This window comes from Buteo buteo, chromosome 2 (assembly GCF_964188355.1).
Source record: "Buteo buteo chromosome 2, bButBut1.hap1.1, whole genome shotgun sequence".
Lineage (NCBI taxonomy): Eukaryota > Metazoa > Chordata > Aves > Accipitriformes > Accipitridae > Buteo > Buteo buteo.
This window is the reverse complement of record NC_134172.1, coordinates 23,792,688-23,820,464: the sequence shown is the minus strand read 5'-3', so window position 1 is coordinate 23,820,464 and position 27,777 is coordinate 23,792,688. Positions and strand designations below refer to the sequence as shown.

Here is a 27,777-nt window from a genome sequence, read left to right as displayed (position 1 = left end):
ATGAGAAATAAAACCAAATCTTAAAACACCTTCCGCCCACCCCTCACTTCTTCCCAGGCTCAACTCCACTCCCGATTTTCTCTACGTCTCCCCCCTCCAGCGGTGCAGGGGGACGGGGAATGGGAGTTGCCGTCAGTTCATCACACGTTTCTGCCCCTCCTTCCTCCTCAGGGGCAGGACTCCTCACACTCTTCTGCTCCAGCGTGAGGTCCCCGCCACAGGAGACAGTCCTCCAAGAACTTCTCCAATGTGGGTCCTTCCCACGGGCTGCAGTTCTTCACAAACTGCTCCAGTGTGGGTCCCTTCCATGGGGTGCAGTCCTTCAGGAACAGAGTGCTGCAGCATGGGTCCCCCACAGGGTCACAAGTCCTGCCAGAAAACCTGCTCCAGCGTGGGCTCCTCTCTCCACAGGGCCGCAGGTCCTACCAGGAGCCTGCTCCAGTGTGGGCTTCCCACGGAGTCACAGCCTCCTTTGGGAACCCACCTGCTCTGGCGTGGGGTCCTCCACGGGCTGCAGGTGGAGATCTGCTCCACCGTGGACCTCCCTGGGCTGCAGGGGGACAGCCTGCCTCACCAGGGTCTTCACCACGGGCTGCAGGGGAATCTCTGCTCTGGTGCCTGGAGCACCTCCTCCCCCTCCTTCTTCACTGACCTTGGGGTCTGCAGGGCTGTTTTTATTACATGTTCTCACTCCTCTCTAGTGGCTGCAGTTTCTATTGTGCAATTTTTTTCCCTTCTGAAATAGGTTATCCCAGAGGCACTACCATTCTTGCTGATGCGCTCGGCCTTGGCCAGCGGTGGGCACTGGCTGTTAGACACAGGGGAAGCTTCCAGCAGCTTCTCACAGAAGCCGCCCCTGTAGCCCCCCCCGCTACCAAAACCTTGCCATGCAAACCCAATACAGTAGAAAACAGCTTACCTTACAATATCTCAGAGACTCCATCAATGTCAAAAAGCCTACTGTTGCCTGTTTATGTATACCAAGAAGTTCTGTTCAAAACAAAACAGAAAATTTTTTCAAGAAAAATCTGCGAAGCCTCTTTTAAGCCATTTTTTTACTTTCAAAATTGGTCAAGTAACAACAGTTTTAAAAGTCATGCAGTTTTAACAACAATGACAAATCATCAAGGTATAGTCAAAAAACAATAGCCAACCTTCTGCCTTTGAAATCTGTGGGTCATGTCCTCAGTGGGTGTACTTTAGCATACTACCCCTGAACTCAAGGTTTAATAATTTCCCTCTCTATAAAATAAGAAGAGCCAAAGGGATAGTTTAAAAGTTTGCTGTTCATAGCTTCTTTTCAAAAGTTGTTGGATTTAGTAGATGAAGCACTTGTAACTTACACCAAAAGTATTCTCAGAAAAATATAAGAAAAAACCAGCTATCTTGAAGGAAGGAAAACAGTATATATGCATATATGTATTTTTCTTTCCTTCCTCCCTTCCCCCCCTTTTTTTTTTAGAGTTCCCTGGCCATATTTCTTTTAATCATTTCACATTCTAAATAATAAAACATAATTTTGCCAATAATAGTTTCGTTACTAGGAAAGAAAGCATTCACTCAGTTTGATTTTCTGTACTGACTTCCACTTAATGTATCATACAGCTCTCAAACACACAGAGTTGTCAGGAACAACTGAAATATTTATGTACTACTGATTGGAAGAACACTTACAGAGCCTTATTTGAGGCTCTCTAATAAAGAATGAGAAAGTACTTAAAAATTCAAGCTTAGAAACTAGTTATAATCATAAGGATTTGAAGAAGCTCTGGGCTTACATATACATCTTCTCAACAGTGCAAGTACTATCTACTTGGAAGAGCTCTGCTAGGTCCCCAAACATTGCCTAAACAAAGAGCAGCACATACCTGATCCTGCAAATATACATGGGAACATACACCATGATCAATTTAACAAGCCCTGTATTTCCTTTTTTCAGAGAACATTGACTTTTATATTTGAAAGTTCCCTCTAAAACACTAAGTCTTAACTATATTTTTTTAACATTGATCATTCATGTACAACAGCATATAACTATAATGTCTTTATCCACGGGCTAAAGCTTCAGGACCATAGCAAGTGAAAGAAACAGTTCTAAATTTAAAACATTTCTGGCTTCCAGAAATCAACTCTGCATTTCATTGTAACTCACAGCACTAGGCATGGTATGCCATGCTCCCTTCACCAACTTTCAAGTTTACCTCACTGAATTTTGCAACAGCGCAGAACAGTTATTATAGTAATGGTTTAACTTTTTCCTCTAATGTTAAGCAAAAAAACCCCCAACTCCAAAAAACCAAACCCAAAAAACTTACAAACACTAGCTTGTTCACTACCTTTGTGGCCTGGAAGTAGAACTCCTTCCTTAGAGTTGTCAGCTATACATATTAAAAGGCTGTCTTTGCAGTGCAGTGTTCTTTGATCTGAAACTGTGCTTTCAAGGATTATCTTCAAACCTGCCTGGAATTAAAACATTTGGGGGTGCATAGATAATACTTTGCAGAACCCCATTATCTCAGTGACTTATAGCTGTGTTGCTATAAATTGCCATACGCTGAGACAATTCATCTTTTCTTTGATCTGAGGGCAAGAGAGCTAGCCCAATTCAAAAAACTAGTGAAGAATCCTCCAAACTAGGGAACAGCTGTTGTTCAGAAATAGCACATTTATATGTGCAATGAAGGGAAACAAATGGCAGAAGTAAGCAATAGTACATTAAAGAAATAATTTTAACACATCACATGTATTTCTTAAAAATCATTAACAAAAATCAATGTAAAGTTCGGTCTGCTAAACAAAGGCTTCAGATTTAGAAGCTGATGCTTGGAACAGAATAGTAAAGTAACATATAAATAATACTTACTATTCAGAAAATTATTCAGAAAAAAAATCAGATTATTAAGTATTTTATTCCCCTGACAGATAACTAGATGAGAACTCTGATTGATAACTAGAGAGAGCTGGGATCCTGGCTACAACAGTAGCCACAGAGTGTGAATATCCTGAATAGCTAGTAGTCAAGCTACACTGATTGTGTATCTGAAAGCTATTAGGTTAACTTTAGCCTGTAGTCACTGTGTACCACTGCCTCCTTCAGAATTAGTCAACAGAGAAGACAGACACAAAAGCAAAAATCACTCACAGATGACTTACAAGGAAACAAACGGACACTAGCTGGCCTAAATCAAAGTTCATCCCCGTGAATATCCTCACCCCCCAGGAAGAAAAAAACACCCCTGGAAGAGATCTGATAACACGAAAGATCATCTAAGAAAATCAGTATGTATGCCTCTGGTCTGAGAGTTAGTTTCTCCTTTTTTGAAAAGCACTTTTGCAAAGTATTCAAATTTCTAAAAAGGGAGAAAACTGGAGCGTTTAAAAAACAAACCAGGCCCAGACTAAGGATGGTTTTTAAACATAAGGACAGTTAACAACCATATCAGAATACCGCCACCTAGTGACAACATGAAACACCACGAATTCTTGGCGCTACTTGGAAAATGCAATTACAGCATTATTTGTATTCATACTAAATTACTACACTTCACGTAAGAATGACAGTCTTTAAAAAAGGCAGCAACAAAAAAAATCTACCTCCCTGTATCTTCCTACTGTGGATTGCTGTGGCAAAACAAGAGATTAGAATAAGAAGAAAGGTTTAAAGGGGAATACGTACATAGTCAAAGAAGAGGGATCATTTCACTGGTATTTGTACCAGTGGTGGCCAAGAACAATTCCAGTTAATAACTCCTACCCTATTTGGAAAATATGCAATACTGTAAGAGTCAGAGCTCTGAGTATAATCTGCAAACTACCTGGTAATTCCTCAAGTTTGTAATTCAGTATGTTCTTTGTCACTGATAAAATCACTGACAGTACCTTTAAAAGGGTTTTAAAATAATTTTAAAGATTTACTTATTAATTAAAAATTGCTTATCTAAACAGTTGAATAAGATGTAAATGGCTTTACATAACTTCTGAATAAAACCGTAAGGCAAGTGCCATTTTGAAAATTCAATTTAGTAAATGTGTTTACTTATGATAACAGCATCACCTATCTAGCACTTTTCCTGTTCCTGCATTGCGGCTGAATCTTCTCACTGTTGCTTCATTGCTGCACCTGCAAATACGCCATGAACCACATCCATCTACTGCTTTCTGCAGTTCCTTAGCACCTTTCCCCCATGCTCAGGGATACCTTTCCACGCCCCAGTTTCGGAACTTCACCTACTGATTACACCTAATCACAGAAGCACCCGAAATCTCTTTCCATTATGTTTACACATGGAAAAATCAAGCAGCACTGGCAATCAACTCTGTACAGTACTAGTGTCAAACCTTCCAACTTGTAGTCACTTGACCAGAGGAATTTAAGACAAGTGAGCAGTAACCAAACCAGAAAAACATACATAAAGCCAACTTCAGAAAATAGTCAGCAAACACATTCAGTTCTTGTTATTTTGACACCTGCAGCCCTTCTACATGAGAAACTCATCGCATTGGCAGAAAGGAAGCTGAAGGCTACAGCCAAAGAGAGTCAAAATGCAGGAGAAATGATTGAAGGAGAAAAGATGACAAAAAGGATTGACAGATAAAGGAAACGTGACAATGTATCCAAAATTCAGTCTTGCCTAAGAAGCTGTGAACAGTACAGGCTTGTAGACTATACAAATTACTTTGTAACAGATACTGATTACAGAATGAAGACAGTGAATAAGCTGGTTTTGACTATAATTATCGCGAAGACTTGAAGAAAATGGAAGGCTGCCGACAGCAGCCAAATCCAATTATTTGACTGGTGAAAAACTAACAGGACACATAATACCAGATTCTTAAGATGTACTAAAGATTATTTTCCGCTCCTCCTCTCCCCCCAAGGAGAGACAGATGTTCCTATGGGAGTTCTGGTTCTGGATTTTTAGGGCAGAATTTACTGAGAACCTAAATGTGGATTATCACTGTGTGCAAAGAGAGTTCAGTATTCCCAGAAAAGAAGAAAATCCAACTTGGATAACTAATGAATAAGGTCTACCAGAAAGATAATCTGAAAGACAAATGACAGAATTAACTGCAAGATTTCAAAAAAAGATATATTAAATTGCAGAACAGCAAATTATCCCAATGTAAAGGAAAGCTGCAAGAACAATTCAGATTCCTTGATCACAATCTAACAATTCAGATTGATAAATCATAATTTAAAAATCAGAGAAAATTAAAATAATGAAGAGAACATACAGATAAAACTAGGAAGGTTAATTACAACAAATTTCAATTAGAAAGAAGGGGCATAAATGACAAAAACATTCTATACATGCAGCATGAATCAGGGTAGGAATTGACGGATAAAACACAAAATTAAATGATACAAAGAAAATACAAGTATTCAAAGCCATCTTTGCTTTAATTCACAAAAAGGTAAATGATGTTGTATACCCGATATTAACAATGAGATAATGGTGTCAGCTGTAAAAAAAAGAACAAAATTGGCTAAAAATCTGTGAATAAGACAGATGTGTTCAAGTTTGCAGATCCTAATGAAATTCATTATGTAACACTTAAGTAGCTAGACAAAATAAGTCTCTGAACCATTAATGATTACCTTACGTATCAAAGATAAAGGAGGTGTCAGGAAACTAGAAAAGGGAAAACAGGGTACCAAACCTAACAAAACCAACAACAAAAGCTAGAGGAAAAACCCAGGAGAAAAGATGACTTTAACCTCCAAAGGGTCTTGAAACAAATTAGTAATCAATTTGCATGCACTAGAAAGGACAAAAAAAAAAAATAATCAAAAAATCATCCAATAGAGGCTCATCAATAATAGACTACAATAATTGAATCTAGATGCCCTGATAAAAAGTCTACCAAATAGGGGTGAGAAGAGTTAGATACAATAGCCAAACGACATTCTGAGAAGTCTGATGCTGAAGTACAGCCTGTATAGAATCACAATCAAGTGGAAGGTTAAAAAGCCTCAAAGGAGATTAAACTACTTGTTCATTTTCAAACCAGAGCATTTTGAATCAGGTCTTGAACCTCAGTTCAAGTCAGTATTTGCAGTGATTATTTAGATGATGGAAAATCCTTGTAGAAAACGTGCTGATGAACCTGAGATAGACTTTGCAGCAGTGGGAGAGAGGATGTGAACACTTTCAGAATTCATAGTGCTCCTGCTTTCAGATCATCTTCTCTACGATGAAATGCAAAAATCACAAAAGCCCCCTAATCACCTTGGTGGCCCTCTACTGGGTTCACTCTGCTATGTCAATGTCTTTCCTGTACTGGGGAGCCCAGAACTGGACACACCACTCCAGAGGTGGTCCCATAAGTGCCATATAGAGGGAAAGAAGCATCACTTCCCTCCACCTGCTGGCTATCCACCTCCTAATGTAGCCCAAGATGCAGCTGGCCTTCTTTGTCAGAAGGCCACACTGATTATTTGTGCAACTTGCTGCCCACAAGGACCTCAGGTCCTTTTCTACAAATCTGCTTCCTAGCCAGTCAGTGCTGCCCTGTGCTATTGCATGGGCTTATTCCAGCCCAGATGGAGGACTTTGGTGAATTTCATGAGATTCCTATCAGTCCACTTCTGATGTGGCTGCTCTGAATAGTGGCCCTGTCTTCAGTGTATTGACCAACCTTCCCAACTTGCAGAGACTGCACTCCCTTCCATCATCCAGGTCATCAGGTACCTTATAGTTTCACCCTGTAGTTGACAATCCTGTATTCACTGATAATTAACATCAACAATTTTTGTGCAAGTATGTTTTATTTCCATTTGAGGTCTGCTTAAATCCAAGGACAGTAAACAAGGAGACTACCAAAACAGGAATAGAGCATATTCCAAATCTGTAGGTCAGCATCTTAGAGTGCATAAAAATTATGAACAAGCATAAACTAGAAACAACTTACTCATTCCTGAACATTCTCTGTCTCCATCCCACACATTAGAAACAGCATGCCCCGTCAACAGGAGGTTAATCAAACTTTGGCTACATAACAGAAAGAAATAAACTATTAACAGGAACTTACAATTTATTTCTGAAAAAGCGGTTATCTCTAACAAATGAAAAAATTATTCTATTACGCAAACAGCTAAGCAGACATTCTCTATGTTCCTTTAATTAGTATGTATTTGTAATTCAGCGACGCTAATATGATCTCTACTCTTTCAACCAACTTGATATAAAAATGTAGCACTGAATTTGAGAATTATTCCTTTGAAAATTCAGCAATAACAGAAGCATGTCCTCAGAACTGATGCACTAAATCAAGTAAGCAGTGACAAAGACGCACTATGTTAAGTGTTGCTTTTAGCTACTATAAAGTTGCAATTGGATCTTTGTCATAATGTCAATAATTTCCTAAAAGAATGATCAGTTACAGAAACAAAAAATTAGCCCACTAATCTATTTTATGTGGTAACAACCATATTTTGCAGCTTACCTTCCATGACCGTAAACAGGATCTATCAATGGCTCAGTTGCATCTTCAATTTCATTTTTGATGTTTTCAATACCCTGCAGAAAAATTACAAACATTTTTGCTCTCTTAAGGAATGAATTGCAACATTTATAACAACAGAATGCAATAGTAAAACATTAGGTTGATATTTTTAGATTAATTGATACCTAAACACGCTTCTTTCTCTTGATAAGAGATATTAGGGATATACAAGGAAGGATGTTTCCAAAATCTGTAATATTCACAGATCAGAAGGAAAAAAAAAAAAAAAAAAAAAAAAAAAAAAGACTGAGTTTTTCAAGTTTTTATCCTGGAAACGTACTGCAACATGAATGAAGACACCGTTCTATCCATTCATCTACACTTTACTTAGTTTAATAGTTTAGTGTTCACCTTTTACAGAAAAAGGCTTACATGATCAAACTTTCTCTTAACGAAGAAACAAAACACACAGACACAAAAAACCATCAAACAACCCACAAACCTTTGTCAGTATTACAGAATACAGGAAGAGCAATACTCCAAATCTGTTTGTCCACACTGAATATTGATCCCAAACTGCATCCTTCAGTTCAGGGAAGCTTTTGAATGCTTGTTTGCTAAATAGAAAAAAAACCAACAGAAAAGGAGACTGTATTTAGATGAAGCATTAGAATAGTGTCACAAAGACGAAACAAGAACTACTAATACCTAACATGAATATGTCCAAGTAAAAGCAGAGTAAATCTGGTATTATATACAGAATGACACAGCAGCTCTTGTTGAGTTATTGTAACTGCCATAGAGTCATCAGTATTTACCCATCAGAAGAATATAAATAATTTTGGAGCAATGTGCAAAAATAAACAGTTTTTATATGCAAACACTAACTACTAAAGTTACATACCCTTCTGAAAGAGCTGAGTGGCTTGAACCAATAATTCTACAAAATACTGTTACTGAAATTGCAAATAGACTGTATGTCACCAAAATAATGTTTGCATTATAGAGTGTTCTGAAAGACAGTCAGTCCACGAACAGTGGAGGAAAAAAACCTTCCACTTAACCAGGTAAGACTATCTTTCAGGCTTTCAAAGTCATTATTACATTTCCCATGAGAATTTGATTTTGTTAGACTCTAGCTTTGGAAAAAGCAAACTGTTCAAAACCATGAGTGGTACACTAACATTTGGGAGATTAGCTAGTTGTATAATAGGGTTGCTGCCTGGATGATAAGGTAACACCAGGTGATCACGTTTAGAAAGAAAAAAAGTAAAATAAAACCAGAGAAAATGAAGAGATCCATCAAGATTCCAGTGCAGTAATACACTTTCTATTTCTTGGGATATTTAGAGCTAAATACTGCTTTTCAGAACATGAACATTAGTTTTTATTAAGTAATTCAAACTACATCACACTCTCTGCTTATCTTACACAAACTTAGGTGTATTACTTTCTTTTTGATTTCTTGCACACTTTTAGTAAGTCTTGTTTAAAACAGAAACAAACATCTGCAAAAATATATCCACAGATGGGTTTACTCTGGCTAACACTTGTGATTTTTAAACCACCTTTCATTATCAACAGACTATACATGGCATACAAGGTATGCAAGGCAAAGTCAGTTCTGAAATCCATCACTCAATTTGCTTGAAAGGCATATGCCAGAGCACTGATTTCCAGTGACAAAGACTGAAAAAAACTGAAGTGGGTACCACAAGTCCAAAGATCACGGGGGTGAGTGGGAGGGAGGGGGAGGGCAGGAAATTAGTGTTTTGATCAGATAAGGTTACAAAGATTTTATATTCTCCTCTTTCTTCTTTCCTCATATGACAATGGGTTTAAAGAAAAAAAACCACTATAATTACTAATTATATAATAAGCAGTAGTTATTTCAGTTCTTATTAGCAACATTTTCCATCTCAAGTGTTTTTTGAAATTCTGTTGCTCTTTTTTTCCTCTTTGGGGATTTCTTTGTACAATGATTACTACTCTGCATTGTGAAAATAAAAGGCTGTTATGTTTAAAGATAAACTCAATAGAACTGTAAACTGCATATTTACACCCTGAAAAGAGAACAGTGTTCAAAGTATGAAACAAAAATCAGTCTTGTATATGAAACGTTTTTATAAATGTTTCTTACATTGTCTCAAATCAGGTAAAATACTAGATGACAATTTTTTCTCAGTATAGATATCAAGTATTTCAGGTAGAATCACCTGTGAAGACTATGTATAAATATTGATGATTAACATCTTTAACTTAAATATGAATCTTAATTAGCTGTGTTCATATACTTGAAATGCACAAGTTATTTGGCCAATTTAGCACATTACATTGCTCCAGTTTTATTTTAAAGCCTGATGCTTATGGTCAAAATGATATTCCATTTTAAATGGTAAAATGCAAAGAAAAACCACCAAAACTTCCAAACCAAAACTTGAAATCCAAGTTTAACCTGATGCATAACACACACAAAGTTCCTCAAGATACCCCTTTCAGGGCTGTGAATATTAGCGTAACTTCAAAATATTGTATTTTAAATGTTCCAACATATTACTTACTGAATTAATGCATGAAATCGCTCAAAGCCAAGCTCTTCGACAGCCAAGGCAGCTATACACAAGAGACACTTTTCAGCACTACACATGGCAAAAAATATGACACAAGATACACACAGCAAGCTAGTATACTTTTAAGCCTTAATTATATTTTTAATTTTTAATCCGCCCTTGACATTTAAGTTTTTTAACTGGTTAGTATAAACTAACTTACCACAACATTAAGATTCCACCATACAAATTAGTAAGAACATTTCTATTTGGATTAATCAATTTATTAAAAGCACAGGGCCACTGGAGTGTGTAGCCTTGAAAATATTTGTCAAATACTAAGCTGTTGATTTTGTACAAAACATGGCTGTCACAAAGTCATCAAGCATATGCATACTATAGGTATAATTTTGCAGGTCAACAGAAGTATTATTTCCTAGAGCAAGCATGATTATTTGGATCATTTTATCAATGTAGGTAAGCTGTATTTTTTCTTCAAATATACATTTCTGTTACTGAAATTTTGAGGGGTTTTTTTTCCCTTTTAATGCTTATTTATTACAAACAAATGAGTAGAATTATTCTACATAGTGTTACATGTCCTGTTTTTAAATAAATTTTCATTGTTTTCTTTTAATAATGGATAAATAGCCTTTCAAATAAGCGTCGTGTCCAAGACAGAAAAAAAATACAGCATTAGTGTCTTCCCAAGTTCAACACAGGCTTTATACCTTTGCTCCCCTCACAACATTTCCAAACTGAGATGAAATAAACTTTTAAAATCAAATTTTCTTTTACCAACAGGAAGTTATACTCACCAGTTGTGTAATTATCAAATTCTATAGGCATTCAAATATTAAGACTGTAGCAGTCTTTAGTGCCCTCTATGTCTATAAACACTTTATCTTCCTGCTAGTAGAATAATATACAAAACAGATAGATCTGCTTTTTTATAAAGGCCACAGTGCTGAATATTTAAATAATGTCTGATTATCTAGCTACTGAATTTAACTGCATGCAATTCATTAAAGACCTGAAGCCATTAGGGCTAATACTACTGATCAATCCTTCCCACAAGAATTCCAGAAAGGGCTTTTTATGCCCATTATGATTGTATCTTAAAAGATGCACTTAATTTGCCTATGTGCAAATACAACTTATTCTCCAGCAATAGAACGCTTTCATTTTCTACTTCAGAAATAAGGCAGCAGTAGGGTTAAGAGTGTTAGGTTTTGCCTTTGAAAAACTACAAGGAATTGCTAAAATTAGGTTACCAAGAGCAAAACTAGACTTGAGAAAATGTATTTTTAAGCCATTTTTAAAAATATGAAACAATGAATCTAAAATGCAGAAAATGCTACAGGAACTAACACTGCTCCACGAACAGATGCTTTTGTAAGCAGAAAGTTAGAGGGACTAAATCATATAAAGCAATCTTTGAACCTGGGAACTTGCACTACTACAGCCAACGCATGGCCAACAACAAGTCACTTGTATACACCACAAAAGCAGATGAAAAAATGCTACTGCATTCAGTAAGTGTGCTCGAATCCACCTTTTGTTCACACAGCAGGATGATAGGCAGTTTCATTCTGTTACTACTGAACAGAGTGAAATGGTAAGAGAACTACTATTTGAAACAAAGGGAAAGAAGTAGAAATCCTAAAGAGAAGTGTAGCTATACATAACTCAAGGCTAAATAAAGACAGTGCTTAGTGGAGAGGAAAAGAATGAACAGCAATAGAACGTGAGCTGTATGAGAAATACAATTGTATAGAAACTCTTTAAAATGATACTGTCATGCTGTGTCTAATCATATTTCATGGGTTTATTATAAATATATTCCCTTAATCAACTCCCAAATATCAGTAGCCTGCCACATGGAATTGTACCTGTAATACTCCCCCACACACATAACTCATCTCTTCAAGTCCTACCAACTATGACAATGCCTGTTTCTATTTTTATTGATTACAGCAACCAAGCAAGAAATAAATTTTTTCCTTCACACTAGCAGTAACAGAACTCTGCATTAGTAACAATACCTTCTTTCCACATCTTTGTCCCAAGCCTAACCAGGCAAGAAGCTGGTCTATAGTTAGACAGTAGGACAGAAAGGGAAAAAAACCCCCACCACCTAACAAATGTATCTTAAATCAGGAACTGTACTGCATTATACATATAAGGTAAAATACTGTTTGAACTGTAGAGTACATACAAGAGGTACATTCAGTGTCTAGCAGGGAACATAGAATATGAACAATGAAAGAGATTAACGTTGCTCATGACAAAAGCACACTGTTCATGGTAAATGTAACCTGCTCTTCATAAGCACATTCTATGGTATTAAGGACAAGTCAGGCAGAACTTGTAGACTTAGTACAGAAATATGAAAAATGTAGATATATAATAGAATGGATTAGTTCATTAAATGTCAGTGTTGAGAGTAATTATTAATTGAATGTCTCTTTAAAAAGACTTTCTGCTGAACATTATATTTATAGAGTTAAAAGTTCTTCAGAATAAGGCCATATATTAATAAACAGGACAGTAAAAGCCTATTGATAACTAGGTTCTGCTTCACTTCTTCAAAGGAAACTTCATGATATGAGCAAGAGCTTCAGAGACAACTGGAAAACCCGCAGAAATTAGAAGTTTCAGAGTTACAACTGCCTTATTATCATATTGCAAAGGAAGATTCTCTTTTTTATTTAAAAAAAACCTCAACAAAACACAGAAGCTGTAGATACTGCTGTCTGTATAATACTTTTTCTTAATAAAAAACCCCTGCTCACTTTGGAACTCTTACGTGGTGACCTTCTGTTTTTTCAATTAAGTAACATTTTAATTATTTTTGTTTAAGCCTTCTAAAGCACATGGAGCATTTTATAGAAGCAGATGAAGATGGTTTGTAACATAAAGAGCTCCAGCACTACTAATTGCTATAGCTAGCTGCGCACGTATGTATCTACTTGTACAATTCTTACTTTGTAGTTATGTCACAAACTGCCGAATAACATATTCCTTCCATCAAAAGATGGCACCTTTATAAGCATGTTCTCATGTGAAGAGTTTTTCATACTTCTTAAGGGACACATTGGGAACAAAAACTAAAAGAAAAAGAAGCTTATCTTTTAACACGTTAGATATCTCCTATTAAAAGATTAATAAATACACATCTCAATGATCATGTGTGCACAGACAAACTTTCCATGTCACTGGCTCTGCAGCAGTTAGATATGACTGGATGCCATATCTTAGTGCAACAGATGTTCGCTAGATCCTTGATGTCAGTAACTAATGAAGGAATCAAGACATTTGCAAAAACCATGTAACTGAAAAATTCTAATCTACAAAAAAGTTCTGTTAATCTACTAGAAGGTAATTTGATTAAGCTGTTTTGGTGCTGCATAGAGTCTAACAAAGGGAAAAAGCCTATTTCTCCATAACAGGGGATCCAGTATGTTTTACAACAGATAAAGCTTTGCAGAACTTCCTACAAAAGCTCTTCTCAAATAAAGCAACAAGCGACAAATTAAAATATTCCTCCAGTGTTAGGAAGCATATAGATTTTTCCAAATTAAAGACATATCAAGTCCCAATAAATTACAAAATAAAATTGAAAAGATTATGGAAATTGCTCAAATTCAAGAGAAACACGTATGTTAGAACTCCAGTGATGGACAGCATATTCCTTTCAACAAAAAGGATCAATGCCTCTAATTACAACAGACAAAAATCCGTCTGTTGCTAATGGGATCACAAAGGCGAAACCCCCATCTGTGTCATAATAAAAAGCAGTGGCACCTCAAAAACAATGTAATACTTCACTAAGTGATGGGTAATTTAGTATAGAAATACATCTTACAAGGTTGTTCCTCTTGACGACTAGATTCTGCAGGACTTTCAGAAATACTAGCAGTTTCTTCAGTTGTTTTTCCTCTTATCCACGTTGCCAGAGAGTACGACTCAGAATTATCAGAGCAAGCCATTTCCAAAATATCACATAATGTATGACAGAGAAGGTTCTTCTGCTCCTCTTCTGAAAGATCAGAAACCTACATGAGCTCAATTGTTGCTAATCAGTGTTTTATATAAGCTACTAGTATCTTTTTTATACATTAATGTTATCTAAAGAATTGAATTTATTACTTTTACCTTATTAATTATTAATGTTAATTGCCGTTTCACTATACTGGACCAAAGAATTATAAAGTTGTCTTCAGAAAATGTTTTTTAATATGATTTCTAATCCATTCCCTTTCCTAATAATAGATTTCAATCAAATATTTATAGAACACAGAAATACTATGGACAGGCAGAGACATCACAAATGGAAGTTGAGACACACATAGCATACATACTGTATGGCTCATAAAATGGCATGGGAGCACATTTAAACAAAGTGTAAAATATTTTAAATTCTTTGTACTAGGACATGCTTTACAAATAACTAAAACAGAAAAAAATAAAGAGAAAAAAAGAGGTCACAGTACCTGGACAGTCTCTCCAAGTAGACTTTTCACTGGTAAAAAGCCTCTTCAAAAGGAATGCCTTTGTTACCAAAGCATAAAATAATATTAAAATACAACACAACACCAACTTTTCCATTATGTCACAAGCTCTATACCAAAGCATTTTTGCATGTTATTAGAAGGGTTCCAAGCTGCTCATCATTCAGTAAGAGACCCTGAGCCTGCATTGCTTACTGATTTTTCCCATTCAAACTAACTACAAATGTGGTCTCACAACTACATTCAACATTATTGAGTTTGAACCTCAAGTACGCTTCAAATACACAAAGTGCGTATTTACATAAACACCTCCAGACTTACAGGACTGCAGTAATGGAGGCACAAGTATTTTTGTAATGTAACTGATGAGTAGTACAAGACAACTCTAGTCACTCAGACAAACCCCTTTAGTAGTTAAAAAGCCCATCTCTTTTAACCATTGCAAGTCATAATTTGCAGATCAGGTTAAAGAAAATCTATGCATCTCATATCCCTGGTTTGCTTTCCATCAACACTAATGTTAGGATTTAAAAAAAAAAAAAAAAAAAAAAAAGATATGCTCTAAGTTACAGAGAAGGAACAATGAAAGAACAAATTTTGGGAAGCAGACTCTTGGTGTTTCTAATTACTCTATTAGATGCCGTTTCAGGTATTTGCAGCACCTTAAAAATAGCTGCTTCAACTTTCACTTCTTCCCTGACAGACTCACCCTGTTCTCCCCATCACAGATCTTTCACACACCTTTTTTAGTAATTCACAGCAGCAGTAGGCACTGCAAGATCTGTCTGATCCCTTCTTCCTTCCCTAGCTGGAACTCAGCTCACTTTTAAACATGCTTTAACTACTTAATTTCAATGAAATTGAACTACATATAAATCTGGAAGAACACTGTCTACAAGAACATTCGATACGGTAAAGACTTGGCACTGCCTTTAAGGAGCCGGCTGGTCCTATTCTTTACTCTCTCCACTCTCCCCCAAATAAAAGACTTGTATTTCTAACATCAGAGACTAGACACTACAGCTGGTTTTAAGACCACAGAACTAGACAGAGCCATGTTACAGAGTGCAATTCATAATAGAATATTTTTCTATTGATTGTTTACAACCTAAACAAGTGGTGCTCCTTCCTGTGCTAGAAGTCTTTTCATTGGACCAGCGTCTAGAGTGTCCTGAAGTAACCAAGCAGAGGTTTTACGACTACCACATCACACACACATCAGATGCAAACAGTTCCACAACGTCAGTTGTCTGACCCAGATACCTTCCAGTTCATCACCAGATTAATTCTGCTACATGACTTCAGTATGTCCCCTCTCAGTGGAAAAGGCCTCAACTCAGACCTAGACATACCTGCAGAATTTGATCTGTGTGTAAAAGTCGAGAGCAGGTTACCAGAAAAAGTAATCTGGCCCATGACTCAATGTCTGCCTGTCTCTACAGGATGCTCCTAAGAGAACGAAGAGCAGTCACAGATTAGACAAACTGATCTAGCAAAATGGATCCAGCCTACAGGTCATTATCTAGACAGCAGTGAGAACTGCCGCAGAAACAGCATCTCAAAGAGTATGCAAAGAGTAGCCTATAAAATACAGTGGAGTAAGAATACAAAAAATCACAATCACAGTTGGTTGAGCATATCAGAAGCACAAGTGAAATCCTAAGCACTTATCCAGAATAAAATATATTCACCTGATGTACTTCAATTATTCTGCTAACTAGGACTTTGAAAGTATAACATTTCTCCTTTTCTTACATAGCAAACCTTGTTAAGTTTGAAAATCGGTTACTTCAAATATTTCTAATACAGTTTGCTAAAGCAGCCATTGTGACACAGCTATTACCCTTCTAATGGACAGGAAATTTGAGAGATGAGAAAGGATTAGGATTACATTTATATCTGATCTTTTACTTTTCTCCTTTATCCTGCATTCCCCACCTTAAAGTTACCTCTGCTCAGATCAACCTGCTACACTTCCTCAAACAAATCCCCTTCTGCAAAATTATAGTTCAAAATTAGCCCATCTAGGCCTTTTTCCTGAGTTTTTTGTCTCCTCCACACTGTAATTATGAAATCAAAATACAACTGTGCGGCGGGTTGACCCTGGCTGAATGCCAGGTGCCCACCAAAGCTGCTCTATCACTCCCCCTCCTCAGCTGGACAGGGGAGAGAAAATATAACAAAGGGCTTGTGGGTCGAGATAAGGACAGGAGAGATCACTCACCAATTACCGTCATGGGCAAAACAGACTCAGCTTGGGGAAAATTAACTCAATTTATTACCGATCAACCAAAGTAGGGTAATGAGAAATAAAACCAAATCTCAGAACACCTTTCCTCCACCCCTCCCTTCTTCCCAGGCACAACGTCACTCCCGGATTCTCTACCTACCCGCCCCAGCGGCACAGAGGGACGGGGAATGGGGTTTACGCTCAGTTCATCACACATTATTTCTGCCACTTCCTCCTCCTCAGGGGCAAGACTCATCACACTCTTCCCCTGCTCCAGCGTGGGGTCCCTCCCACGGGAGACAGTCCTCCAGGAACTTCTCCAATGTGGGTCCTTCCCATGGGCTGTGGTTCTTCACAAACTGCTCCAGCACGGGTCCCTTTCACGGTGTGCAGTCCTTCAGGAGCACACTGCTCCAGCGTGGGTCCCCCACAGGGTCACAAGTCCTGCCAAAAAACCTGCTCCAGCGTGGGCTCCTCTCTCCACAGGGCCGCAGGTCCTACCAGGAGCCTGCTCCAGCGTGGGCTTCCCATGGGGGCACAGCCTCCTTTGGGAACCCACCTGCTCTGGCGTGGGGTCCTCCCCGGGCTGCAGGTGGAGATCTGCTCCACCGTGGACCTCCCTGGGCTGCAGGGGGACAGCCTGCCTCACCAGGGTCTTCACCACGGGCTGCAGGGGAATCTCTGCTCCGGCGCCTGCAGCATCTCCTCCCCCTCCTTCTTCACTGACCTTGGGGTCTTGCAGGGCTGTTTTTCTTACATATTCTCACTCCTCTCTCCGGCTGCCATTTCTGTCTATCCCAGCAACTATTTTTTCCCTTCCTAAAAATGTTATCACAGAGGTGTTACCACTATCGCTGATTGGCTCGGCCTTGGCTGGCGGCGGGTCCGTCTCAGAGCCGGCTGGCATGGGCTCTGTCGGACACAGGGGAAGCTTCCAGCAGCTTCTCACTGAAGTCACCCCTGTAACCTCCGCCCACTACCAAAACCTTGCCACACAAAGCCAATACAAACCGATCTGCAATTTTTTTTAATATTTATTTTAGTTCCACATATATAGAAAAGAGAACGAATTTTGGGCTTAATAATTTTAAACCATTCCTATAATAAATGCATCTTACCTGTACAGGTGCAATCACTGCACAAGGGCCACCTTCAAATTGTTCTAATGCAGTCGATTCAGATTCACTAAAGACAAATCCTGTCAAATCAAAAAAGACTGTATTTAGTGAAATATGCAAACAAGCACATGTTTATATATACTCTTTCCCTAACAGAAATAACATCTGATGTATTCACCTTTAAAGGTTAGATAAGTTTTCAGGACTTTTTTCCCCTGATAATGCAACAGAATGTGGTTAAACCATCTGAAGAAAAAAAGCCATGAATACAGGTGAAAGCACAGAAATTAATTCTTTATCTCAGCAATGAAATCATGACCACAAAGGGCCAACAGCTAAGGTTTAAATAAAAGGATTTTTAACAGTAAAACTGTCACTAGAGCACATGCTGCTGCATACTTAAACAATAGTTTTTATTACGGTTTATTTCTTATAAATAAATTAAAATTTGTTTGTAAGTGATAATATTTTGTCTTACATATGTAAAAAAAAAAAATAATCTTTGGACCTTCACTGAACATGCATAACACATTTGTATTCCCTATGAAGGGCACAGTATGCCTCCCACTGATCTTATTTTTGGCCTATCCATGCTTCCTGTTAAGACTAAAAAATGCTGAGTAACTCAAACATTCACTTATAACCACTGAAGCAAGCCTCTTAATGGTATTTTGTCACAGAAGATACACTATCTTTACTGAGATGCAAGATCACCTATTTTCCCCCTCCATCTTTAATGCATTTGTATTTCAGAATTATCTTACAGTAACATAACAGAGCAAACACTGGAGCAATTACTGCAAAATTGTTTGTTGCCATCTTGCCCCTAAACTTGTCTTCAAGATATGGTGATTCATAGCTTGCATTTCTCATAGATAAATGCATATACATGGACAATTACCTTGATGAAGCTGACACATGGCAACTTACAGTGAGTGATATTTTGCATTATTCTTTTAAGTGCTGATAAGATTTATGCTGAAGTGACTCTAGTTCAATGTAATCTAGAAACCATGCAACTGTAGTCAGCAACTAAACAGCAAGCACAAGCAAGTGGGGGCAGGGAGAAAGGGGATACACATGCATATTTTTGCAGTAGGGTCAGTCTCGGCAGAAAGAACATTCAATGCTTTTTTCCCCAAATTTCTCCTTTTCCCCATTCTGTGTCATTACACTCTGCCATATCAAAAGCATCCCTAACCCCTGGATGTGCATTTGAACTGGTGAAATGCATCCCCCCAGTGCAGACTTCCCCACTACTGCATGACAGCTACACCATCCCAAGTGGCACAAGAAAGGACTACTGCATGTTCTGTAGGCCATATTTCATGACAGAAATTATAGTTGTTGAACAACAATGTGAATTTTTTTTATAAGATGGATCAAAGTAGCCATAGTTCTTAAAAAAATGGCATTTCCCGTGTATCTGAGAGAAGGCTGCAGGTTTTTTTAACTGAATGTGCAGATGTGCATTACAAAGATGTATTTTATATCCAAAACCCAGATGCATGTCAAGCCTATATACTTCGATCAGGCATCACCTAATGTAACAATGAAGCTCTATTAATCCATACTTCAACCAAAGTTTGCATTAGTGTCATTTCACTCCCCTGTTAACATGCCCTTACAAGAAATATCACCAGTCCTTTAAACTTTCTGCATTAGTCTGTGCAGGCTTATCATATTAAAAGGTAAGTCTTCCTCTACTTTCAAGCATTATTGCATGCCAGCTAAACACACTGCAACAATACATTTTTTTAGTTGTTTTAATGATTTAGCCACTGCAGAAAAACAACATACTTGGATGTGGTACTATTAAACCACAGTTAAGAAATCTTGAATTTGTTTCACGTTCTTCAGGCTTCTTAGAGAAAGCATGAACTGTCTCAGCTTAACCCTGCCCTATTTTTCAAAATTGCTTCCTAAAAATAAAGAAAATCAAGTGTGATACACCAGACTGAATACACATGTGAGATAGACAATGCAAAATTGGTATTACACAGAATTTGACAGAATACAACCACAGGAAAAAACCACATATAATACCTAAAGGAACACTTCATTTCTTTTAACCTAAATGCTGCTTAATGCTTAATGAACATCAAGGTTCTAAAAGCTGTTAAGCAAAAAAATGGGCTCCAGCGATTTTGGTCTTGCTCTCTTTTTAAAAACTTCTACAAAATCTGAAGACAGCTCAGGTAAAATTTCAGAAACCAGCAGTTTCAAGTCCAGCTGGGTTCAAGTCTACCTCAGCCTGCAGTTGCACCTACTTACCTTTCTTGCCCTCCACAATAATCACATCTTAGGCAATCTCTATAAACACCCATCAACCCCACGCTCTTCCTTATGATTCATAGGAATGGCCTGGCCACCCTTTAAGCTACCAATGAAGACTAGCATCTCTGATCCAGATTAATTTCTACTTACTCTCACTCTTAACTAGTCATATCTACCATACAGCTCTTTTCACTCAAGATAAAATTTCAAGAGCAAAACAGATGTAATGCAGCCAAAATAATCTTTTTTTTTAATTAATCTGCCTACCTTTTACCCATGAGTATAATTATCCTCATTTACCTATAAGAAACATAAAACAGTATCATTATCATTCATCTTCCTTGTCATTTATAAACCTATTAAATGCTCCATTGACCCCATTTGTTCAACATCACTACTGCCCTAATCTTTCTGGGTGGGGAAGTAGATCTAGATTCCTGTTGGTAATCAGTGTATTGCCCAGTATTTTGAGTTATGGTGACTATGATATTCCCAAATCTGTCTTTATATCCTTTGTCCGCTATTAATCACTTAACACAAGTTTTATTCTCCTTATTTCCCCAAAACTTAGCATTTACCAAGGCCCATGTTTCTTTTCTTACACCTAATTCTTATGTCTTCTACATACAGTTTGCCAAAATGAACGTATGACTTAGTTACCCACCCTTGTCTTTCATCTAATATGCCATATCATGGTCCAAAGCAGTACAAACCCCATTCATTCTTCTATTACGACCACCCCACTGCTTTCCTGCATCATTTTATTATTTGCCTATTTCTAAAAAATAGATTTTTTTGCATCCAAGACACTCTAGATATTAGTAACACTGTCATTTTACAAAGGATGCTGTACACCTTCAGTGATTTCACTCTGTGCAAGAACCAATTCTTGATGAATGAGAGACAAGGGGAATAGCTAAAGAGCATGCAACATTAACCACATCAGAAAAAAACCAACTTGCTCTATCTCTGATCCAATCTAGCTACAAAGATGCTGCACTATTCAATTTTCTGACCTGTTCTCTGCTGAGCTGGCCTCTCACCATGGAACTGTATTTCTTTTTCTCTTTTGGGATATAAGAACTGTTTCACAGAAACACTAGAATAATCCATTATTACCCAAGTACAAGGTTTACAATACATCTTAATGTTTCATCCTTTCTCTAGAGCTGGGTGTAGAATGATAGATACATTTTGCCTATGGCTTTGTGTTTTCAAAGTGTATTTTTATAGTAAAATGCAATTTCTGAAATTTTTGTGGGAAATTTTCTTGAGCACTCCTCAAGACCTTTTATTTTCTTTAAGCCTGTCAGCCTTATCCAGAGTAAAGAATGGACTCACTAGCATCATATCCTTTCTTAAAGTAAGGACAATGCCTTTTCAGATCAGCAGCAAAGAGTTTTAGACTTCACTGATTATTTAGATAATTGTGTTACAGGCCATTTAAAATTCTTACTGCTCTATGTATATTCCAACTACATTAGCCACCATGCCCATTAGCCAGAAAATACAATCTTCTTAACAACTTATGTGTTCACACCCCATTTTTTCCCCACAGTGAACGGTATCTTCTATTCTCCTTCCAGTTTAACAGTGCTGAAAGGGCTGTTACTTACACATAAATGACACAGGTAGTCCCTCTGTAAAGGGAGGGACTTTAATATCTGTAAAGACAGTATTGCTACCCCAAAACCAATATGCCAGTCCAAGGGAGGAAAGGAGAAAAAAGTCTACCAGTATAAAATTGAGAACAGAAATTCATCCTTAGAGAAGGCTGTTAGGTAGCTCTTCTCGGCAGTGTGTCCCTGCTGTTTTTTCCAAAAGCTACTGTCGTCTCACATTTAATAGTAGTACAGCTTGTGTTAGCAAGAAAGACCACTTCCTACTGGCAGAATTAGCAATATCTACTTAAACTGAAGCAACATCTTCTACTTAAACAGAAGCTCTAAGTCGGTAGTCATCAGTACTTCTTTGTTTGAAAATCTCAGTAATTTTTCCGCACAAGGTGCAAATTCCTGGCAGCAGGTTTGGCTTCTAACTTCTGACTTAATTTTTACAGATGCCTTAAAAGTGGTCCACAGACCATGACTTTACTTTGCTAAGTGTGACTGGCATTGATAAAGCAGAAGCTTCAAAAGCAGTTCCACCGGAAGATTTGAAGAGGTAATACTTACAGCAGACAAGCAGCAACAAGTAGGCAAAGGTGGGCCAATAGGCCTAACCACTTCCTCCAGCTGTTTGCACAACTGACACTTGTCTATACCCTAACTGTGAATATTAAATGAAAAATGCTTTGCTGTCTTCCTGATTAACTGTTTGCACTGAGTAATAGGGAACTCAAAGAGATGGAAAGCACACAAATGCAAATATTCTATAAATCATAGTCATCAAAACATAAAAAAATTTGCATAGATACCAATGACTATTTCTCTCCCATCACCCAAATGAACTAAACTTTATTAAATTAAACTCAGAGGAATACTTTTCAAATTGCTACTTCTATTTAAGACTTTGAAGAGTCACAAGTGTATTCCTTTTGCTCAAAATGTATCTGCTGGTCTGGTAAAAATATTATTTCCTCATAACCCTGCCTTGTTCTTGGTCTAACAATATTACAGCTCCAATAACTTAGAAACAACACTATAGGATCTTGCTCCTCCACAAAGGATGTAATAAAAAGCAATCTGTTTAGATGTACTAGAGCAGAAACAGAGTTCCAGGCATGTAAAAAAAGGAAACCTGGAAAGAAAAGGGGAGAATGAAAAGTGAAGTTGTCAATCTAGTCACCCAGCTCTCAACCTGGAAGCTTGAAGGTGATCCAGATAAAACAGACCTTTTTACATTGTACATTATACAAATATACATGAACTGTAGTATTAATACCTTCAAGCTATGCTTTTGAAGTTATTTCTTTTGAAAAGACTGTTCCATATCTTTCTTTCCAAAGACCAGTGAGAAAACAGCTTAGGTAATAATAAAAGGATGCTGCGCTCAAACCTGCCAGACATTCATGGTTGTGTAGACCTGATGCCACATGCCATAGGGCTGATCGGAAAAGCAGCTTTATGAATGGAATATGTCTTTTGGATCAATGAAGAAAATCACTCCTAACATGGGTATGTTTCTTTAGGGTTCAGTCCTCCTCCTAACTCCTTCCCAAGTCATCATATCTATGCCGGGAAACATCGAAATGCAGATCAAGCCTTACACTACATTCCTCTGTGTCCACTTTGAGGATTCTGGCAAAAGGGATTTAAGAGGTTCAAACTACAAATTCTGCTGCAATCATAAAGAAAAAGATTTCTATAAAAAAAACAACAGAAAAAAACCCACACCAACTGCAACAGCTTTGCAGCCATGCCTTTGTTAAGTCAGGAATCAAAACGATATATTTAAAGTTGCCAGTGCAGCAAACTTGGGGAATTACTGTCTCTAACTTCAAACAGCATATCCACATTAGCTAGGTCAGTTCTGTTAACTGCTTGCAGATTAGTCTGTCTTCAGTTTTGACCAAACAAATATGATGCTTAACAAGTTTGGTGCACGATGAGGATTCCTGGAACACTGCTATCTTTACTGAGAAACTGACTGGTTTGAGTTTTAACATTCCTCAACACCCTCTCTACTTTTCTTTCCAAATGTAAATTATAGTTCTCAACTTCCAAAGGGTTCGAGAAAGGATCAGACAATATTCATAAAGTATCTGAAATAAATACCAGTGTTGGCACTACACTCCAAAAAAAAAATGAAAAAAAACCCCAAACCATGAAAAAACCCCAACACCAAACTAGTTGTTTGATACTTTCTGCACATATGATGGGAAATAAGGGTCTATCTTTTAAACTTTGAGGTCTTTGGAAATCATAGAGCTTGATTTTTATGTGTGGGGTTTTTTTTGTTTTGTTTTTTTTTTTTTTAATCTTGATGAGTCAGTGTTGACAAGACTCCTTTGCAGTAGGTAAATGGTGTAGAACTTTTTCAACAAAATAGAAACTGAAAGTTGGGTAAATGTGTTATGCTGCTATACAACATAAGGGGCTGAGACTGACTTTTTTCATTCCCAGCACAAGACCTCCAAACAATACACTAACTTACTGTCATGTGTTTTTACTACACAAAATTGATTATATTAAAGAGAATATAGAGAAGGGAACAGATATACTACACAGTACAGTTACAGGACTTTCCCTAAAGACAGATAGGAAATAACAGCTCATTCCCAGGAGCCACCAAGAACACGAGAGGTCTTTTCCATTAATCTTTCACAGGTTCACAAGTGTGGGGCATTATAACATACATTTCAATAGATTTTGAAACTGCTAAAATTTCATATACAATCAATCTTTAAAATGTCAGTTTGGGTAATCTAACATTACAGGTTAAAGAATTACTAAAGCTTTTTAACACCACTTCTTTTTTCTGCCATCGCAAAAACCCTTGTACTGAAACAGCAACACTCTACTAAAAGAGATATTTCAGAAAGTAATTATATTTCAATAAAAATAATCAATTCACTAGGAAAAGTAATGGCTTTACTAGGCCAGCTTAAATTCTAGAAATCACAAGGAATTTGGCATTTTTTCCTCAAATATTTCTCACTGAATTATATGAGCACAGATAAACCTAGGGAAAAATACACAAGAATCTGGTAATGCTGTCCTGGTAGTCTCCCCTGGTAGTCACAGGGGAGAAGCTGTGCAGCTCCCAAATCAACATCACACATGCACCTACTAGAAACTACGCAGATGACAAAACTCACGTTAAAAAAGAGCAAGGAATGGAGAACACTAAGAACATCCTTTTGTTTCAGCCAAATTTACCCTGAGACCTGAACACTTTAGAATTTATTTATTTTTTTAAATCTATAAATTCCACTATCATTTGTGAATTTTCTCCAGGAATTAGGGGTGGTTTTATTTTGACCTTCATAGCCATTACTAGAATTCTTCAAAGCCCATAGTACGTTATAGAGAAGGCTATTATTCCCTTCTTTCAGCCAGGAGAGGTACACAGACTGATTTCTTGCATATCATTTTTATCGGTAAGTCTCTGTACTACACCTTGCGATTGCAGCTCTGAAAGAATACCAGAAAGTCTCCATCAAGAAGAAACTATGTGTAGGTTGCATAATTTAAATATGGAAAAAAACCCATCTTACAAATACCCCAAGTGCCATGGTTACACCTGCTTCAATCACCAAAGAACCAGTTTAAAAAAAAAATCTGTGGGTCTCTGTCCCAAGCCTGTCCCCACTTTTTCTAAGTCTATCTGTGACTCCCACGTTCATCACAAAAAAAAAAAAAAAAGGGGGGGGAAAAAAAGGGCAACTTATGTCGACGTTTCCGCGAGCTATGTAAAATAATGGCAGGAGGTGCTGTTGAAATACATTTAAGAAATACGTTTCCTCCTCTACTCCTCTTTTAAGTCCCTTTGAAGATTTGTGGCAAAAGACGACCAAGCTGCAAAAAACGTTATTTAGCGTGAAAGTGCTGCATCATTTTTCCCGTGGGCCACCCGCGGAGCTGCCGGCGATCCAGAACACGAACGCGAACGACCAGCGCTGTCCCCATCCGCAGAGGCGCGGAGCGGCCCCGGCGCCGGCCCCGGCCCCTGGGAGCGGCGCCTCCCTCCCCTCTCGGACCCTCGGACACGGACGGACAGGCGCCCCGGAGCCCCGCGGGGGCGGCGGGGAGAGCTGTGGGTGTGTCCCAGCAGGTGGGCCGAGAGCGGCGGGGCGGGCCGAGGGCCGAGGACGGGCCCCTAGGGGAGCGGGGAGCAGGAGGGCCGGGCGGGCTCCGCGGCGGGGGAAGGGCCGGGCGGGGAGCGGGGCCGGGGCACGGCGCACGCAGGTACCTTGCGCCCAGCGGCAGAAGATGGTGTCGGCCAGCCCGCGGGGCCCGGCCTTCTTGCCCCACACCAGGTGGACAAGCTCCTGGCCCGCCTCGGACATGACGGGGGCGGCGGCGGCCCTGAGGCCGGGCGAGCGAGGCGTCTCCCGGCGGCGGAGGCGGCTGAGGCAGCCGCTGCCCCTGCGCAGGGGAGGGGCCGGGCCGGGCCGGGCCGGGCCGCGGCGGCCGGGCGGGAGGGAGGGAGGGAGGGCGGGGCCGGGCGGGGCGCTGGCGCGGGGGGCGGAGCCTCGCCGGGAGCCGCGCATGCTTGGCGGGCCACCCCCCCCCCTTTTTTTTTTTTTTTTTTCTTTCCGCTTCCCCAGCAGGCCTCGGTGCTTCCGGGGGCACCGGAAGCAGGGCGGTGGGAGGCCGGGCCGGGCCGGGCCGGGCCGGGCCGGGCCGGCAGAGAGCGATGAGTTCCGCGCCGGTTAGCAGCGAACCCAGGCGGCAGCCCGCACTGTCAGCCGCCCGGGCGTGAGGACGGTACCGTCAGCCACACAGCTCGCCTTGGCCTTCTGGGGCTTGGCCCTGCCGCTGCCGGTTTTGGGTTCTGCTCGGTGCGGGCTGGCCCAGGCGCTTTTTTTTAAACGCTGGGCGGAACGGAGTGAGTTTGGTGAGGAGATAGTGGCATCAGAGAAGATGGCCTTTTAAGGCTTGACGTGAAGCAGACAGGAGTCGGTGTAAAGGCTCCTAATCTTGCATGCGGGCTGGATGTACCAAGAGGTCTCAGGAATTCGTAACCACACCAATATAAGCGTTTAGAGACCTTCCTTTACGTATTTGTTGTACAGTGTCTTGTGGAAGCGCTAACCTAACGTATAGGTAAAATGTAGTGCCTGCATAGATACGTGAAATATTTTTACTGTTTCAGAAGCAGGTCTCTTACCTGGCAGTACCTGTATTTAGGCAATGGTTTGAAATGAAGAGTGGAAGGTAGCTGTACGATTTTCTTGAACGATTTAGGAGTGGTGTTAGATGGGCATCCCATGAACTTGAAAAGATTCAGATTTGGAAAATAAATTCTGTTTATCTAATTTAGTTACAATTTTCTTTCTAGTAGAGATGCTAGAAATAAAGACCAGGTATTTTCATAAAAGATAATTGCCATTTTTTTCTGAAAGATAATTGCCATTCGAATGGGAATTCTTCGTGAAGGTTTTGTGATCAGTGTTGTGCACAAGATTAACATAGACTTTATTAAACAAAATACTTCAGAAGGGTGGTAACCATTACCACTGACAAAACTGGATTAAGGATGTTCTCTTAGAGAAAAGTGTTTCAATCTAAAAGTTTCTAGGTGAAACTGTATTGCGTATGCCACTTAGAATTCTTCATGTGGCGTACAGATGAAATTGAGCTGTACTATTGTGCGCACCCACTTCATCACACACTTACTGCTTTTATGGAGATTGAGCACATATTGAGACTGTTATATGTACAATCTTTCTGATTAAGTATGAAAATAGCCAATATCAGGGTGTTTGTAAGCTTTCTGTCATGTCATACCACAAATTGATCAGAAGATGGTGTGGTTGTATTTCTGATTTTTAAGCCTTTTCAAATACTTGCACAAATAAGCATTTTCTGAATAATTACTGACAAGCCATCAATTTCCTTCAGTACTGATTAAGAGAATGGATTCTGGATTTGCATAATGGACAATTTTTGATTTTTTAGCATAGAGAAAGAGTAACTCCAAACAAGTAGAAAGAATTTAATTAGAATTAAAGGTATCATAACACAAAATCATGTTCT

General features: G+C 38.8%; 1 protein-coding gene across 8 annotated transcripts in view; it reads right to left on the bottom strand.

The window, feature by feature from the left end:
* Positions 1–26,269, bottom strand: part of MINDY3 (MINDY lysine 48 deubiquitinase 3) — a 61,267-nt gene extending 34,998 nt beyond the window's left edge. Inside the window, exons 1-11 of one of the 8 annotated variants that reach the window (XM_075048447.1) lie at positions 25,988–26,252; positions 19,658–19,779; positions 17,858–17,937; positions 15,862–15,958; positions 14,492–14,549; positions 13,864–14,037; positions 10,008–10,059; positions 7,949–8,063; positions 7,447–7,520; positions 6,913–6,992; positions 920–990 (exon numbers count right to left, since the gene is read on the bottom strand). In XM_075048447.1, coding sequence (XP_074904548.1) covers positions 920–990; positions 6,913–6,992; positions 7,447–7,520; positions 7,949–8,063; positions 10,008–10,059; positions 13,864–13,987 — 516 coding nt within the window. In that variant the 5' untranslated portion in view covers positions 13,988–14,037; positions 14,492–14,549; positions 15,862–15,958; ... (1 more) ...; positions 19,658–19,779; positions 25,988–26,252. Of the gene's footprint in view, positions 1–919; positions 991–6,912; positions 6,993–7,446; positions 7,521–7,948; positions 8,064–10,007; positions 10,060–13,863; positions 14,038–14,491; positions 14,550–15,861; positions 15,959–17,857; positions 17,956–18,035; positions 18,104–19,657; positions 19,780–20,401; positions 20,435–25,987 lie in introns of those variants that run through there. The other 7 variants (XM_075048421.1, XM_075048430.1, XM_075048438.1 and 4 more) reach the window with 7 other exon arrangements.
* Positions 26,270–27,777: the final 1,508 nt, after the last annotated feature.